General features: G+C 38.6%; 1 protein-coding gene across 12 annotated transcripts in view; it reads right to left on the bottom strand.

Annotated features, from left to right (window-relative positions):
- The window catches only part of ST7L (suppression of tumorigenicity 7 like), a 99,871-nt gene that overhangs the window by 10,282 nt on the left and 70,397 nt on the right, over positions 1–19,192 (bottom strand). For 8 of the 12 annotated variants that reach the window (XM_032154988.2, XM_058439456.1, XM_058439458.1 and 5 more), the window contains 2 exons: positions 14,983–15,075; positions 6,335–6,474 (listed from right to left, as the gene is read on the bottom strand). In XM_032154988.2, the coding sequence (XP_032010879.1) occupies positions 6,335–6,474; positions 14,983–15,075 (233 nt within the window). Of the gene's footprint in view, positions 1–235; positions 3,643–5,157; positions 6,475–14,982; positions 15,076–19,192 lie in introns of those variants that run through there. The other 4 variants (XR_009213668.1, XM_058439455.1, XM_058439462.1 and 1 more) reach the window with 4 other exon arrangements.

Genomic DNA, 19,192 nt, shown 5'->3' with positions numbered 1-19,192 from the left:
CAGCTACTCGGGAGGCTGAGGTGGGAGGATCACTCGAGCCCAGGTTTCAGTGAGCCGAGATGGCACCACTGCACTCCTGCCTGGGTGAGAGAGTGAGACCCTGTCTCAAAAAAAAAAAAAAAGTACATTTTCCTAACTTTTATTATTTTCTTTCCCCCTTAGAAGAGCTCAGTGTTTAGAAAATCTGGATGAATAATAATACCAGCAATTTCACAAATTTCTTAGTGTGGTTCTTTTTGAAGGAGAAAAACAAGGATGAAACATGAGAAATACCCTTCTAGGAGGTAGAGAACGTCTTTTCTCTTGATCCAAAATCCCAGTTAGTAAAGAAAATTAAAATTGAATATGCCAGACTGCCCAAATACTTTAGATGCACCAACAATGGAACAAATATGTAAACATTTAAAAATTTTGACCTGTCACACAATAAGTTTATTTTATTATTTGTATTATCTCTGGGAAACAACTCAGATTTGTAACTGTGCAAATAGCATGGTTATAGAATATTTTACAAAAATGTAGGTTTAGTTACATTTCAAAATGTTTTTAAAACTATCAGTTCTTACAAACTAAAAAAGTCTCATAGCTTTGAAAGTAATCCATTTTCAAACAAAGTGAAGAAATTTATTTTAATCATTAATTTCTGAATGTGGCCCTAGGAATTTAATAAAGAAGTATACAACTATCATGTCACAGGTTATAATAATGGAAAACTCAGAACCTTTAAAAAATCATATATTTTTCAATTGGTATACATTAATATATAGTTATAATTGTTTATTAACTCCCCCGGTTCTGAAGATCAATCTTTTCCCTGAAAAAAAAAGGTAAGAATAGTGGACAAATCTTCCCAAAAGTTTTGTTCACTTTTCAGTAAAAGACACTTGGCATTTATATCTGCTTATTCTTTTAAAAATGTAATTTGGGAAGAAAAATTTTAATTATTTTTGAGAAGGGACTAAAGAAACCCCAGTGAGACATTCTGTAGAGAGGTTCTTTGTTAGTGTAACATCTGACCTTCTATATCTTTGGAAATCATGCAACTTGGCTAATGTAGTCCTTAAAGAATTAATCAAGCAGATTGTAAGGCCCTAGTTACAGTGGAGCCAGCCAATTATGAGTTGCTCAGAAATTCATCATTGGCATGTCCAACCACATTTTCCCACATAAAGATTAGTAGAAATATGTGGAAACAAAGCCCATTCCCACCACAGCACAGCTACAATATGAGTTCAGTAAAACAAACTTCAACAAAGTTTTGCTGGACTAAAACAATTTATTTGGGAATCTCTGATTCCTACCTTTACCTGTAACACCCTTTTCTGCCAAAATTGCAAAGACTACCCCGTTTAGTTAAAACCCAACTAGGGACTTTTTTTTTTTTTTTGAGATGGAGTCTCGCTCTGTTACCCAGGCTGGAGTGCAGCGACACGATCTCGTCTCACTGCAACCTCCGCCTCCCAGGTTCAAGCAATTCTCCTGCCTCAGCCTCCCAAGTAGCTGGGATTACAGGCAAGTACCACCACGCCCAGCTAAATTTTTTTGTATTTTTAGTAGAGACGGGGTTTCACCATGTTGGCCAGGCTGGTCTCTAACTCCTGACCTCAAGTGATCCGCAGGCCTCAGCCGCTCAAAGTGCTGAGATTACAGGCGTGAGCCACCATGGCTGGCCCCAACTAGGGACTTTAATATTTAAACACACTTCTGAATTCAAAACACGAAAGTCACATACCACAAGTCTGAGTTTATCAGTAAGTTAGTGAAACCCCCAAGACCATCTTTAAGTCTTTTCACTGTTGTGATAACACCCTCCCAATCCTTGCTAAGAAGAACACTTTTCTTGCAAGAGAAATGAAAGGGGCCAGAGTAGAAGACTGGTTCTCTAAGGAGAGGGCAGTGCTGTTCTTAAATAAAGAAGCTCCTTTCAGATAAGCAGAATCAGATTCCAGTTCAGTTGGTTTGCTGGCTACCCTTACTTTGAACTCTCATATTTAATCCAGCAGGCTTCAAAGCAGGTGAGAAAATGACCTACCACTTAAAAGCAATTTTTCCTTTTTCAGGAATTCTGGCCTTAGAGAATATCAGCTCTGATATAAGCACATTCCACATCTCCAGGGATTTATGCAACACTTTTTCATTGCTCTGTGTCTAATGTCAGACTAGGTTTTCATCTCAGCCAGGAGAAAAATCAGGGGAAAAAAATCCTAACTTGCAAAAAATGAAGTCTATTCCACATAGCCTTATACCATGCAAAAAAAGAGGCACTAAAACCATTAGCCATTCTAGTTCATTCCCTTTCATTTCTCTAAATCTGATGTACAGTGAGAATTATTTAAAATCAGTCTCCAGTGCCTGGCCTCACAGTAACACAATTTTTTTAACAAATGCATTTTAAGAAATTCAAACTCAATTTGCTCTGGCATGTGAGCTATTACGAAAAGATATTAGATGAGAAAGAGACAATGATAACAATAAAGAAATTTAGGAAATTTTTTAAAAGTCTGTCTTCTGAAATAGAACAAGTATGTCTCAAAGAATCTTCACCAATTTCTACTTTATTTGGCCATCAAATATCTGAATTAACTGGAAATGCTAACACAGACAGTTTGCAACTTACCAACAGGTTCTGTTCTACAAGGTAGTTTGCCAGTGCCTAGAACCTGAAACATTTCTTCACTTTCTACATTCATATACACATAATGTGCCAGAAGCATAGTATTACAGTATTTTTTTTTTGAGACAGGGTCTTGCTCTGTTGCCCAGGCTGGAGTGCAATAGTGAAATAATGGCTCACTGCAGCCTCTACCTCCCAGGCTCAAGCGATCCTCCCATTTCAGCCTCCTGAATAGCTGGGACCACAGGTGCACACCACCACGCCTGGCTAATTTTTTTGTATATTTGGAAGAGATGGGGTTTCACCATGTTACCCAGGCTGGTCATGAACTCCTGAGCTCAAGTGATCCACCTGCCTTGGCCTCCCAAAGTGCTGGGATTACAAGCATGAGAGCCATTGCACCTGGCCTACTAATAGTGTTTTTAAAATTATACCCAACCACCATTTATACTACAGTTTCCAAAACACATGGAAAAATGCGTTTTGAGCTGACTGTTAGGACATATCTCCTTTAAACAAGAAGGGGGTAGGGTTTCCCACTATTGCACTTTGGTGATGATGATGACAATAAAGGTAGCAACAACAGCTAACACTCACCTAGTTTTTACTGTGGGTAGACATAGTCCTAACACTTGCATATTTTAAAGTCATTTAACACTCACCAAAACCCATGAGAGGTAGTATTATTCTCATTTTACAACTAAGGGTAGAAAAAGTTAAGTAACTTATCCGAGGTTGTACAGCATTGTTTCAGGGCTAGAATTCAAAGCAAAGCAGTCTGTATCCAGAATCTATTTCATAACCACTCTGCAATGCTGCCTCTTTTCCACCTTGACAAGGCAGCACTATCGAGCTGTTCTAAATTCCTCTTATGGGGGGTAGAGTACAGCAAGTTTCTCCAAGCTTTAAATGTATATATAGGATCACCTGTGGATCTTGTTAAAATGCAGATTCTGATTCAGAAGGTCTGGAATGGTGCCTGAGGTTATGCATTTTTCATGAGCTCCTGGGTGATGGTGATGCTCCTACTGCATAAAGCACACACTATGAAGTGGTGAAGAAGTGTAATTTAACCCTCTAGTTCCCTTGCTGTTTGTCTGTCTATAAAGGCATCTACACATTGTGTTTATAAGCTGGAAACTGGCCGGGTGTGGTGGCTCACACCTGTAGTCCCAGCACTTTGGGAGGCCAAAGTGGGTTGATCACCTGAGGTCAGAAGTTCGAGACCAGCCTGGCCAACATGGCAAAACCCCATCTCTACTAAAAATACAAAAGTTAGCTGGGCGTTGTGGCACGTGCCTGTAGTCCCAGCTACGTGGGAGGCTGAGGCAGGAAAACTGCTTGAACCTAGAAGGCAGAGGTTGCAGTGAGCCGAGATCACGCCATTGCACTCCAGTCTGGGTGACAGAGCGAGACTCTGTCTCAAAAAAAAAAAAAAGAAAAAGAAAAAGAAAAAAAAGCTGGAAACTGCCCATACCACAGTCATTTCCCATTAACTCTTAAATGGAACCTGCCTTTGGAAATCCTGTACAAATATTGGTTTGAAGGAACTTTCAGTAAATACTTAGCTTTTAGGGTTTTAAAATGTACATGTAAAGGCCACAGGGATAAAAATGTGGTTGTAAAAGTTTATCATTAGGCACATTCTTAACACTATATACCATCACCTATACAGATACCAAAATAAATGCTTGCTTATTATCCATCAACTAGAAAAGCAGTATATCAATAACTTTTGGTCTGAAAAAGAAGCTTCCGTTTAAAATATGTCATTATTCATTCTCAGTCTCTACTAGAGGAGTGCTAAGGAACTTATGCTATATAATCATAAAGGTTCTTCTGGTGCCATTAGTGACTGCCTAGGTAAAGGCAAACACTATAAACATTAATTGTAGCTTGTACCCCATGGAAATATACTACTAACAGTTGGTATAGATCTATTCCAGATTCTAGATTTCCCTCCTTGCTCTATTTCACTTCCTTCCCACTCCACTTGCCTGAGACAAATCCAAGAATCATCTCTCCCATTGCTTGCCTGTGATCTCACATACACAGTTGCACATTTTCTTTCCAGCGATTAAATGGATGGAATTCTCTTTCTAGGCCATTTTTATTCCATGCCAGATTACATAGTAAGGTCATTTCAGTTTGAGATGCACTCACTCAACTATTAGCACTATTGCAAATAACAGTTATGAGTATGATCACTAAGTGTTCATTTTACACTAAAAAGAAATAGAATAGTCAGTTTCCAAACCAAATAGCTATACTCCCTGAACGACAGTGGAAAGTCATTCTTCTTGAAGTTTGACCCAGAATCAAGTGCAGACTCAGACTCCTAGGCCTACAGCCAGTGGCAACTTAACACATTATATGGTTGACCTTCAGGGAAAAAGGGAAACCACTGCTCTTACCACTGGTGCCAGAAAAAAGCCAACTAATCTTTAAGGCACAAAATAAACTATTCTTAAGGCAGAAAAAGAAACTGTGAGGAAACAAGTTAGAATGGAGGCATATAGAGAAAAATACAGAAAATACATTACCAAGTAAGGACTAGTTTTTCCATGGTTCTCAGTGTTTTTATTTTTGGGAATACAATTAATCAGCATTTTCTTTTTGGGTTTTAACTCTTACTACCTGGTAGAAATGCAAAGATGTACAAGAAAGATACATTTTTAAAAAGGCTTGGAGACTTAAAGGCAATTATCTTTGCTAATTTTACTTTGAGCCAGTGACATTAATAAGTTTATATAGAAAAGTAAATAGTTGCTGGGCATGGCAGCTCATGCCTGTAATCCCAGCACTTTGGGAGGCTGAGGCGGGCAGATCACTTGAGCCCAGGAGTTCAAGACCAGCCTGGGCAACATGGCAAAACCCTGCCTCTACAAAAAATACAAACATTAGCTGGGCATGGTGGCATGTGCCTATAGTCCCAGCTACTCAGGGGGCTGAGGCAGAACTGTTGAACCCAGGAGGCGGAGGCTGCAGTGAGCTGAGATCATACCACTGCACTCCAGCCTGGGTGACAGAGCGAGACCTTGTCTCAAAAAAAAAAAAAAAGTGTAAATAGTGATGGGATACCCACTCTAATATCAGTCCTCAAATATTAACCGGTTCAGGAAATGGGGAAGTAGTTCAAAACTAAAGGGTAAAAATGAAAATAAAGACCTACACATGGTTCTATAGCCAAGTCTGTGGAAGGTCAGTAAGAACAAGCAGACACAATAACTTGGAGAACCTTTGAGACATAGGCACATTCTGTACCTAGGGACAAATGTCTCATCTGTTCCCCTGCCTTATGTACTTATTATCCATCCTAGTTGTGCTCTTGAGTTTGAAGTTCAACAAATTCTGAGAACTAATGATTTCATTTAAATGAAAAAAATCAAAGGGTTTGTTCACAAAATAGGGCATTTTTAAAAATACCAAAGATAGTAACAAATGCTGTTTATCACCAAAAGTGATCTATAAGAGCAAACTTTATAATGTTATATTGTTACAATCTTATATTGTATTCTTTAAACTTTTAAGAAACAGAAGTAGCTCAAATCCCCAAAAATTTATGTTTGACATATTTATGGCAGCAACTGTATACAAATCAATTCCTTTAATTTACAACAAATATCTTCCACTGTTCAGCTGGGTTAGCACAGGCAGATCAGAGATGGTTTCTTGTGTGTTTTACAAATAATCTACACAAGTCCTTGAGATCATACTTACAGCTTTAGCAAAAATACCCACGATTTCAGGAAACTGGTGTGTGAGAATGGCTATCACTGCTGTAGAAGAGCAAAATCCTGCTGTGAAATGGATGAACAAAGGAAGCTCCTTTTTTGGGTAAACAGAAACATGATGAAAGGCTGCAATGGAGAATAGGTAAGAATCAGTTTTATTTCAGAATAACATGTAAACAAGTCTTAATCTTTTCAAATGAAATCTGTTTTTAAAAACTAAAAAGAAAAAAAAATTTTAAAAGGAAAGTCTCTGGCTAAGCAAGGTAGAAGACAGTTATCCATTATTTATCCCAGCATCAACAGCATATCTAAAGAGCCAGACAACTGTGCTGGGTGTGGGAACAGGATGGCATCATGGGAAAGAACATTGATTACAAAATCATGTTGAGGTGATTTTGAAAAAAAGCTTTGTCACTTATTAGCTATGTGATCTTGAACAAGTTGCTAAACCGTCTAGAAGCTGCTATGGAGAGTTGTAATGATGAACATTTTAAGTGCTTAATGTGAGTTGCAGCCACGGGTGGTGGTTCACATCTGTAATCCCAGCGCTTTGGGGGGCCAAAGAGGAGGATCACTTAAAGCCAGGCATTCGACACTAACCTAAGCAAAATAGTGCTTAAAAAATTAAAAAAATTTTAAAAATTAGCCCAGCATGGTGGTGTGTGCCTGTAGTCCCTGCTACTCCGGAGGATGAGGTGGGAAAATCACTGGAGCCCAGGAGTTTGAGGCTGCAGTGAGCTATGATCATTCCACTGCACTCCAGCCTGGGTGACAGACCTGTCTCTAAATAAATAAATAAATAAATAAATTTGAGTTGCTACTTTTTTTTTGAAGAAGAGTCTCGCTCTGTTGCCTAGGCTGGAGTGCAGTGACACGATCTCGGCTCACTGCAATCTCTGCCACCCAGGTTCAAGTGACTCTTGTGCCTTAGCCTCCCAAGTAGCTGGGATTACAGGCACAGGCCACTACGCCCAGCTACTTTTTTGTATTTTTAGTAGAGAGGGGTTTTGCCATGTTGGCCAGGCTGGTCTCAAACTCCTGGCCTAAAGTGATCCGTCCACCTTGGTCTCCCAAAGTGCTGGGATTACAGGTATGAGCCACCACACCCGGCCTTGAGTTGTTATTAATTATTGTTCTTTGGGAGCTCAAAGACTAGTATGGAGAAAGAAGCAGACATGTCATTGGTGATTTCCTAGAACCATCAGTTAATAATTTTACCCAGTTATTAATGTGTTTATATATGTGGCATTTCATTAGGCACTGTAAAACTAAAGTAGGTAAGACGGGAGCAGTGGCTCACGGCTGTAATCCCAGCACTTTGGGAGGCTAAGGTGGGCGGATCACGAGGTCAGGAGATCGAGACCATCCTGGCCAACATGGTGAAACCCCATCTCTACTAAAAATATAAAAATTAGGTGGGCGTGGTGACATGCACCTATAGTCCCAGCTACTCAGGAAGGCTGAGCAGGAGAATCGCTTGAACCCAGGAGGCAAAGGTTGCAGTGAGCCGAGATTGTGCCACTGCACTCCAGCCTGGCAACAGAGCAAGACTCCGTCTCAAAAATAAATAAGTAAATACATAAATAAATAAAGTAGATAGGCCAGGTGTCGTTGCTCATGTCTGTAATTCCAGCACTTTGGGAGGCCAAGGGGGGTGAATCACTTGAGGTCAGGAGTTTGAGACCAGCTTGGCCAACATAGTGAAACCCCATCTCTACTAAAAATAGAAAGATTAGCCAGGCATGGTGACGTGTACCTGTAGTCACAGCTACTTGGGAGGCTGAGGCAGAAGGATCGCTAGAACCTGAGAGGCAGAGGTTGCAGTGAGCCAATTATCATGCCACTGTACTCTAGCCTGGGCAACAGAGTGAGACTCTATCTCAAAAAAAAAAAAAAAAACCTAAACTAGCAAACCGAAGGCCTAGGATTCTGACCATAAATAAAGTCCCTTGTCTTATTTTACCATATTTACACATTTACTCAGCTATTATTTTTCTAGTGATTGGATATTTCATGATCAATCATACTCAAGTATTTATATTTTATTTGAAATTTGAAAATACTTGAATAACAATACTGAGATGAGCCTATTAGAGTACTTAACATGCAGTAGGTGCTCAATAAATGTCTGCTAAACTGAGAGCTATTCTGGGACTTCATTAGGCCAGGAAGTTGACCGCTTAGGGCTGGATACTAACCCAGGAATTTCTGATGTAATATCCTGCATTAGTAAGGGATGACTAATTTTGTGCTGAACCAAGGTCAGCTATAAATTTCACTTTTAAAACATAATGATTCACAGAGATTACACCTAAGCTTCCTTCAACAGCTATATTTTAATTTTTATTTTACTATATTCAGAAAGTATATACCAAAACACAAACTCATTAAAAATCCAGAAAATTTCCAGAACCTTGAGCCATGATTAAAGTAAAAGCACATCAAAATGGAAGTTTTAAAAGTTAGAAACATTAGAAACTGTAGAGAACATTGTGCTTTCAGCACCCAAAGAACCAGTCAGCAATCCCCTTTGCCCTGTCCCTCAGCCATGAGAGGCCAACTTCTTCTTCTTCCCAACTTCAAATCAAGAGAAACAAACCCTGGTATTCAAGAAGGTGGGAAACACATACAAAACAGCAAAGTTAATAATATTAGCTAACCTATATAGCATTTTATGGTTTATAAAGAACTTTAATTTATATTAGCTTATTTAATTCTTTTCAGTAACCCTAAGAGATAGTATTATTCTCACTTTATAAGGTAGAAAACTGCATAGCTTTAGTGAGGAAATTTCCTAAAATATGAGATTTTTATACTGTAGGAGAGACCTAATTATTTCTTCCTGGATTGCTTTCTGTAGATTCATTTGTCAGTCAATGTTTGGCTAATACATCAAAATAATGGATGACTATTACAGAAACACTCCCTTGGAACAAAAGTTCAAATTTCATCACTGGCTTGTAGAGAAAAATTTATCAGAAGGCATAAAAGACGACTAAATAGCTATGTGAACTAGGGGAATAGTTCAACTCTGAACTTATGAGGTCCATAAGCAAATTCCAGAATGCGGGAAGTCATATCAAGGTTGAAGGAAAATTAAAAACAAAAAACATTAAGTACTCCTGGGCATTAAAACTCCTTATTGTTAACAATTTGTTCATTCTACCACAGTCATAGACAGAAAAAAATACTCTAAGAACTTAAAATATAATCAAACAAAACCCCCCAGCATATTCCCCCTCTCCTACCTTCTGGAGTTTGCACCCTGTATGGAGTTAGAATTAATAAAGGCTTGCCAAAAATAAACTGTCTGGTCTTATAGCTTATAGCTTTGACAACATAACAACCCTGATTTTATTCATATTACTATGTAAAATTGGCCTTATATTAGACAACCTTTGTAATAATTTACAAAGGAGGGCATTATTTTAGGCTAAATGTATTAGCTTAATATAATACACTCTTGCATACTGACGTTCCATAATTTAAGGTCCATTCTTTTGCCTTAAATATGTTTGTTCCTGTTAAAATGGAAAGACAACAAGAACAACTACCACCACCACCACTTTAGGAAAGAAAATAAAATTTCTCTCATTAATGACATCTTAATTGCTAAAGTCAATGGATTCTTCTTAGTATTTACCTTACCTATTATCTTGGATATTACTCCTCACTTGGAAATTTCTTCTTCCTTTTAGTTCTAGGATATCTAGTTTTAGTTATTGTCCTGTCTCTCTGACAGCCTCTTCACTGAATCTTCAACTGTCTTTCTGCCACTCATTCCTTAGACATTTCTGTGCATCCATGGTTCCACCCTCAGTTCAATTCTCACTGTATACAGTTTTCCTTAGTGATTTCATTTATGCCTAGGACTTCTTTTGCTACCTAGAAAATAATGACTCCCAAGTCTGTTTTTTGAGATGTACAGAGGAAGATATATGAGGACCGTTGGCAATTTTATTTACACAACCTAATCCTGTCTTTAGGCTACAGCTGACTGGACAAGGAATAAACACCTGGATAAATCTGATTCCTCCCAGAAGTTTTAGAAGTGGGATTGAGGCTGGGTGCAGTGGCTCACACCTGTATTCCCAACACTTGTTGAGGCAGGCAGATCACTTGAGCTCAGGAGTTCAAGACCAAGCTGGGCAACATGGTGAAACCTTATCTCTACCAAAAATACAAAAATTAGCCAGGCATGGTGGCATGTGCCTGTGGTCCCCACTACTCAGGAGGCAGAGTGGGGAGGATCTTTTGAGCCTGAGAAGTCGAGGCTGCAGTGAGCCGTGACTGCGCCACTGCATTCCAGCCTGAGTGACAGTGAAATCCTATCTCAAAAAAAAAAAAAAAAAGAGAAAAGAAAAAGTGGGATTGAGATATTATTCATTCTGTATTGTTTGCCCGAACTCATGACATGTAAATAGAGGGCTGTAGGGGCCTCAAGTTTGGCCACATGGTTGTCTATGAAGGGAAAGCCAAACTGTAAAGAGAAAGATGTAAGAATGAAGTGGATACACTGAGAGAAACAGAAATGACAGAACACAGAAGGAGAAAATGGGGCTGGGGAGGAAGGAAAGGAAAGTAAGAATAGGAAAGACTGAAAAAAGCAGCCAGGGACAGAGAGATATACAAATAACTGATTCCTGGAAATCCTAATGGCTTTCTAGTCCCCAGTTCTAGTCCCTTATGAAGTCCAAATATAATTGTTGCTTTTGAGTTCTCTGATAACCCAGTGTTCTTCCAACAAATTACTATTTATGTTTAAGCTAGTTTGAAGTTGTTATTACTTATGCCTACAACATTCACTAATTATAAATATTATATGTATACTTTATAATATACATTATATACATAACTTAAAAATATATCCATACCTATATATTATTTAGAGAGAAAATATAGACTTGTATGTATATGTGTTAAGTAGATTATATAAGAAAATATTTAAGCATATAAATCTCTATATATGTACATATATATACACATATACAGGTATGTATGTATATATGAATGAGATGTTACACAGGCAACATAGTCAAAGCTTGAACTTATTTATTTCCCCAACCCCTATTCCCAAACCGGCTCCTCCTGATATAGGATAGATTTACCATTCTCCAAGTCACCCAAGTCAGAAAATTAAGAATCATTCTTGACCTCCTAGAGAGCTAGGCCCTCCCTTCTAGAGCTTTCTTTCTTTCTTTCTTTTGAGACAGACTCTTGCTTTGTCACCCAGGCTGGAGTGCAGTGGCACGATCTCGGCTCACTGCAACCTCCACCTCCTGGGTTCAAGCAATTCTCCTGCCTCAGCCTCCTGAGTAGCTGGGATTACAGGTGCAAGCTGCCACACCTGGCTAACTTTTGTATTTTTGGTAAAGATGGGGTTTTGCCATGTTGGCCAGGCTGGTCTTGAAATCCTGACCTCAAGTGATCCGCCCAGCTCAGCCTCCCAAAGTTCTGGGATTACAGGCGTGAGTCCCCGTGCCCAGCCCTTCTCAAGCTTTCCTATAATATATTCCATACATGTAGCACTTAACACATTGTCCGTCATCTTTTTTTTTTTTTTTTTTTTTTTTTTGAGACAGAGTCTCACTCTGTTGCCCAGGCTGGAGTGCAGTGGTGCAATCTCGGCTCACTGTGACCTCCACCTCCCAGGTTCAAGCGATTCTCCTGCCTCAGCCTTCCGAGTAGCTGAGATTAATGGCATGCGCCACCACGCCGGGCTAATTTTTTGTAGTTTTAGTAGAAATGGGGTTTCTCCATGTTGGCCAGGCTGGTCTCGGACTCCTGACCTCAGGTGATCTGCTCGCTTCAGCCTCCCAAAGTGCTGGGATAAAAAACGTGAGCCATCATTCCTGGCCTGTCCATCATCTTTTTATCAACCTTGTGAGCAGCCTAGGAGTTCAGAATAGGGTGACAGGGAGAAGGCACTAATATTTAGCATTTTAGTTAAGTACTTACAATGTGCCAACCATGTTTATAAGAATAAATTAATGAATTTGATTAATTCAACCAATATTTATTGAATACCGATTTTTATGGTAACCATTATAAGAGATACAGGAACAATGGCCAGGTGTAGTGGCTCACACTTGTAATCCTAGCACTTTGGGAGGCCGAGGTGGGTGGATCACTTGAGGCCAGGGGTTCGAGACCAGCCTGGCCACCGTGGTGAAACCCTGTCTGTACTAAAAATACAAAAAAAATTAGCTGGGCATAGTGGTGGGCGCCTGTAATCCCAGCTACTCTGGAGGTTGAGGCAGGAGAATCACTTGAACCTGGGAAGCAGAGGTTGCAGTGAGCTGAGATCAGACCACTGCACTCCAGCCAGGGCAACAAGGAAGGAAACTCCATCTCAAAAAACAAAAAAAGAAGAGAATCCTGGCCTTCAAGGAGTTTACAGTCTAAAAGGGGAGATTAAGAAGTACACAAAGCAATTTGAGAATTCAGAGTAGGAAGAGATCACTTAGCAGATAAAGGAAAATAATAAACACTAGGAGAAAAACACCAGCACACTCAATTTGCCATAATCTCTCCTAAATTTTCATTTATCAGTTTAAACTTACCAACTAATTAAGTTTGATAGTTGTAAACCTGCAACTTTCCTTCCTAGACTTCAGTTTTAATGGCTCAGTATTGTAAAAACCGTAGCACAGGTTTATATCAGGTAAGAAAACATGGTCCTAGTGTTTATAGCCTTCGGCATGGTTGCTTCTCAGCTAAATCATAAGAAGAGAAGTTAAACAGAAATTTACTAGTTTACAGAGAAAAGAACAGATGATAAGGTAGCTGAGACACAAAGTGTAGACTGTTATTTTGAGAAGTCTGGCTTCCTAAAGGCAGGAACTAGACTGAAACACTATCAGCAATCATAATCCTACATATTTCTGGTTCTCCTTCTAGTTCTTTGACTGCTCTTTTTCAAATCGTTCTTCTTCATAAAGATTGTTTGGGTCCTTTGCCTTTCCATATACATTTTAGAATAAGCTTGTTACTGTGTGTGTGTGTGTGTGTGTGTGTGTGTGTGTGTGTGTGTGTGTGCGCGTGTGCGCGCGCGCACGCAAAATCCCTCCTGGGATTTTGATAGTGATTGTATTGAATCTATAGATCAATTTGGAGAGAATCGTCATCTAAATAATATTGGGGCCAGCCATGGTGGTTCACGCCTGTAGGCCCAGCACTTTAGGAGGCTGAGGCAGGTGGATTGCTTGACCCCAGGAGTTCGCAACCAGCCTGGGCAACATGGCGAAACCCTGTTTCTCCCAAAAATACAAAAATTAGCCGGGCATGGTGGCACGCACCTGTAATCTCAGCTACTTGGGAGGCTGAGGCACAAGAATCGCCTGAACCCAGGAGGTGGAGGTTGTAGTGAGCTGAGATCGCACCACTGCACTCCAGCCTGGGCGAGAGTGCAAATTGGTCTCAAATAAATAAATAAGTAAATAAAACTGGGTCTTCTAATCCATCAACATGGAATGTCTCCCCATTTATTTAGTTTTTCTTTAATTTCTCTCAGCAATATTTTAGTGTACATGTCTTAAACTTCTTTTGTTAAATTTATTCCTAAGTAGTTTTTGTTGCTACTATGATTGGTATTGTTTTCTACATTCAATTTTCAGATTGTTCATTACTAGTATATAGATATATAATTAATTTTATTATATTGATCTTATATTCTACAACCCTGTTGAACTCATTTATTAGTTCTAAGAGTATTTTTATGGATTTCTTAGGATTTCCTACATAGAAGATCATGTCACCTTTGAATAAAGAGAGTTTTACTTCCTCCTTGCCAATAATGAGTGCCTCTTATTGCTTTTTCTTGCCTGGTAACACCGGCTAGAACCTCTAGTACACTATTAAATAGAAGTGGTGACAACAGATATCCTTGTCTTATTCCCGATCTTAGGGGGAAAGCATTCAGTGTTTCACCATTAAGTATAATGTTAATTGTGGGTTTTTCAGGGATTTTTTTTTTTAATCAGGTTGAGGAAGTCCCCTTCAATTTGTAGTTTATTGAGATTTTTTCTTTTTATCTTGAATGAGAGCCAGATTTTGTCAAATGCTTTTTCTGCATCTATTGTGCTTTATTCTATTAACTATGGTACATTACATTTTCAGATGTTAAACCAAACTTGGATTTGTGAGGTAAATCCCACTTGGTCATGGTATATAAGCCTTTCTATATGTTGCTGGATTCAGTTTCCTAATATTTTGTTGAAGATGTTTGTGTCTATATTCATAAGGGCTGTTGTTTTACAGTATTTTTATATCATGTCTTTGGTTTGGTATCAGGAAAATACTGCTCTCATCAAACGATTTGGGGAGTATTCCTTCCTCATTTATTTTCTGAGTTTGTGAAGGATTGGCATTGTTTCTTTTCTAAATGTTTATAAGATGACAGTTCTTGTTAATAATCTTTAATCTTGGTGTCCTTTGTTGCATCTAGCACAGGGTTTTGCTCAATAATTATTAGGAAATAAACTGAATTATACAACTACATCCCAGAAGTGGCTAAAATAGTATTTAAACAGTGTCCTGAATTTCAACCAAAGGCACTTTTAAAATGGAGAATACTATGACAAACAATCTAAACTTACTACTTTTAAGTTTAAGAAAACTAAAATATTTACTTACTAGGTAATAGCTCTCTATCAGCCGTCTCTGTGCAGCTGGGATAAGGGTAAAATAGATGTCCTTTCTCTAACGGGTGTGGAATCATTCTAAAAGCTGAGGAAAAAAAAGCATGTGTTGATACTCAATTCTGTCTCATTTACCATCCTATATTTGGAGACAAATTTATATAGAAATTTCACATACTATTTTATTTTCTTTTTTAGTGAGACATTTAGATACAAGAAACAAAGTAAGCAAAAGAATAAGTAAGGGGAAGGATAAGATTTATTTAGATAATAGTGAATGGTCTAGTCCAGCTGGAGTAAAACTATAGGGAGTGATAGATGAGATTGGCTGGGTCCTTCTTTGCTTCAGTCTCCTCATTACAAACACAATTGATAATTCCAAAGCAGAATTGATAATTCTGCTCCTTACAGAAATCTTCATATAACTGGGATGTATATAACTGTTGTGGCCATTACTATTGGCAGCCTAAAATAGTTTTCAACAGCTCCTAACTTCACATGTGAGTTTCACCAAAACTTTCTATGAGCAGATCTTTTTTTTTTTTTTTTTTTTTGAGACGGAGTCTTGCTGTGTTGCCCAGGCTGGAGTGCAGTGGCGCAATCTCGGCTCACTACAAGCTCTGCCTCCTGGGTTCAGGCCATTCTCCTGCCTCAGCCTCCCGAGTAGCTGGGACTACAGGTGCCCGCCACCACACCTGGCTAATTTTTTGTATTTTTAGTAGAAGCAGGGATTCACCGTGTTAGCCAGGATGGTCTCAATCTCCTGACCTTGTGATCCACCCACCTCGGCCTCCCAAAGTGCTGGGATTACAGGTGTGAGCCACCGCGCCCGGCCTATGAGCAGATCTTAATCTAGATCAGGGGTCACCAAAGTATGGCCCTTTGGCCAGGTCCGGCCCACTATGTTTTTGTAAATAAAACTTTATTGGAACATAGTTATGCCATTCATTTACATATTGGCTAAGGCTGTTTTCATGTTACAAGAATCGAGCAGCTGTGAAAAAGACTGTATGGCCCACAAAATCTAAAATATTTACTATTTAGCCCCTTGCAGGAGAAGTTTGTCCACCCTGATCTAGATTATCACCAACTCCTGTAGATTTATTAAAAAAGAAATCTTTATTGATCTATTCCATTAGCTAAGTACATAAATTTTTAACGTTGTCAATAGCTTCTTGGAAACTGTGACTTTAAATGAAATGTCATATAATAAAACCAATTTTACCATAGGCTAACTGATATAAACAAGAGCTAAGTTCCTTGGTCTCAAAACATCACCAAACTTCTAAATAAAGATCCAAAACACTTCTTATATTAAACATTGAAATAAATGTGAGCTTTACATACATTTAAGAAAGATTCATAAAAACAGGATCATTATTTACCCAATTATTTTAGTTCAGGGTCAAGCATGGCCAGAGCCTATCCTGGCAGCCCAGGGTGCAAGGCAGGAACCCACCCTGGACAGGACACCATTCCAGTATACCACTCACACACACCCCCACACTCACTCATACTGAGACAATTTAGATACACCAATTAACCTAATGTGCACATCTTTGGGATGTAAAGGAAAACCCACAAAGGCATGGGAATATCTTGCAAACTTCACACAGACAACGGCCCTGGCTGGAAATCTGTTTTTTTTCCCCCTCATCAACATTATAATGAAATAATGTTGAATGAAACAACATTATTTAAGGGTCTGCTGTAGTCATCAAAATTGCGATAAGGTTTTTGTTTTTCCTTTCGTGTTTGGCTCTATAAACTTCTGTAACAATTTAGACTTTATTTATTTATTTATTTATTTATTGAGACAGAGTTTTGCTCTTGTTGCCCAGGCTGGAGTACAATGGCGTGATCTCGGCTCACCACAACCTCCGCCTCCCAGGTTCAAGTGATTCTCCTGCCTCAGCCTCTCAAGTAGCTGAGATTACAGGCATGCGCCACCATGCCCAGCTAATTTTGTATTTTTAGTAGAGACAGGGTTTCTCCATGTTGGTCAGGCTGGTTTTGAACTCTTGACCTCAGGTGATCCGCCCGCCTCAGCCTCCCAAAGTTCTGGGATTACAGGTGTGAACCACCATGCCCAGCCTAGACTTTATTTTACCACAATAAGAAGTAGTTATTTGTCCAAAGTCATAGAGTAAATTAGTGATAACACTAATAAATCATTGATTATGATTCATGAAGTACAGTATAAATCATAGGTGGTTGGGCATGATGGCTCATGCCTGTAATCTCAGCTCCTTTGGGAGGCCAAGGTGGAAGGACTGCCTGAGGCCAGGAGTTCAAGACCAGCCTGGGCAATGTAGCAAGACCTCATCACTACATAAAAAGTAATAAGAGAAAATAAAATCATACACTTATTGAAAACCTATTTGCCAAGCGGAATGTCAGGCAGTGAAGACACGCACAAAATGAATGAGATAGAATATCTGCTTTTGAGGAGCTATGGACTACTGGAGAAAAAGCAAAAGTAAGTTGAATTACTCAAAGATATTTAGTTTCTCAAGCACATAATCCCAGTTTTATTAATCTTTTCTTTAAACACACACACACCCACCCACACACACACACACACATATATATATATTAGAGAGAGTCTTGCTATGTTGCCCAGGTTGGTCTCAAATTTCTGGCCTCAAGTGATCCTCCCACCTCAGCCTCCCTAGTGGCTGGAACTACAGGTGAGTCACAACACTTGGCTCATCAATTTTATTTATATTGTCATTGTCAAGCCACAGTGTCTGGCCTTTAGCAAATGCTTAATGCAGAGGTTCCAAAATTGGTTAAAGATAATTTCACTTGTTAATAGTGAGTCCAAACAACTTTAAAAATTTATGTTCTAATAATTTAGCAGCAATTTGGGAAAAAATGCACATAAATTTAAAGAAAAGAATCAAATCAATTTTCTTATTTCATTTTTAAATGACCATAATTTCTTACTAATGAGGTATAGGTATGAGCCTATTAGACACTGTACAACTTCTCAAAACTTGGAATCACATTGGACACTACCATTGTCATTTCCTATATCACATTGATTTTTGTGTGGTACTTCTTTTAATCACAGTAACTAACAAAACTCCAGCTTTGCAAAGATATAATGATATTGAAAGGAATGGAGAATGATCTAATGTTGAAACTGTGAACTGTCTGGAGCTAATAGTTTAAGTGATATCTGACAGATGTTGAATTATTATTATTATTTTTGAGATAAGGTCTCACGCTGTCACCCAAGCTGGAATATAGTAGTGCCATCTCGGCTCACTATAGCCTTGACCTTTTGGGAGGCCTCAGCCTCCCAAAGTGCTGAAATTACAGGCATGAGCCACCGTACCTAGCCTTGAATATTGTATTGTGTTTCCATTGAAAATTTAAAATGTCCTATAGCACTCTTGTGAATTGCTGCAATATCCAAGGTGCCTCAGAGTAGTTTGGGAACTGAGGGGGGTTAACCAATTTTAGTGAATAAGCATTGAATTTATTTTTGAATTTTTACTGATAGCTGTGGTATACTTTTCAAAAGAATTATGTGAATCCTATTGGTAAAATGTTTTAATTAAGCTTCTTTACTTTCTTGGTGGTTATAAGAAGCAACAATTAAGAGATTGGGTAGTTAGTTTAAAACAGTCCAATTTATTCTCCAGAGAAGATATATAAATGGCCAATAAACACATGAAAAGATGTTCAACATCACTAATCATCAGGGAAATGCAAAACGCCACCACAGTGAGATTCCACTTCACATCCACTAGGATGGCTATTATTTAAATAAAGAAAAATCCCAGAAAATAACAAGTGTTGGCAAGGATGTGAAGAAATTGGAACTTTTGTGCCTTGCTGGTGGGAATGTAAAATGGTACAGCTGCTATGGAAAAAAACACTACTGAGCTTCCTTAAAAAATTAAACATACAATTTTATGATCCAGCAATTCCATTTCTGGGTATATACCCAAAAGAATTGAAAGCAGGAACTCAAATAGATATTTGTACACCAATATTTGTAGCAGCATTATTCACAATAGCCAAAAGGTAAAAACAACCCAAGTTAAATGGGTATCTGTTCATTAACAGATGAATGGATAAAAAAATGTGGTATATACATACAATGAATTATTCAGGCTTAAAAATGAAATTCTGACGCATATTACCAATATAAATGAATTTCGAAGATATTATACTAAGTGAAAACGGCCAGA

This window comes from Hylobates moloch, unplaced genomic scaffold, assembly GCF_009828535.3.
Source record: "Hylobates moloch isolate HMO894 unplaced genomic scaffold, HMol_V3 SCAFFOLD_5, whole genome shotgun sequence".
NCBI classification, from domain to species: Eukaryota; Metazoa; Chordata; class Mammalia; order Primates; family Hylobatidae; genus Hylobates; species Hylobates moloch.
The sequence above is the reverse complement of the archived record's forward strand: the minus strand, read 5'-3'. Positions and strand labels throughout refer to the sequence as shown.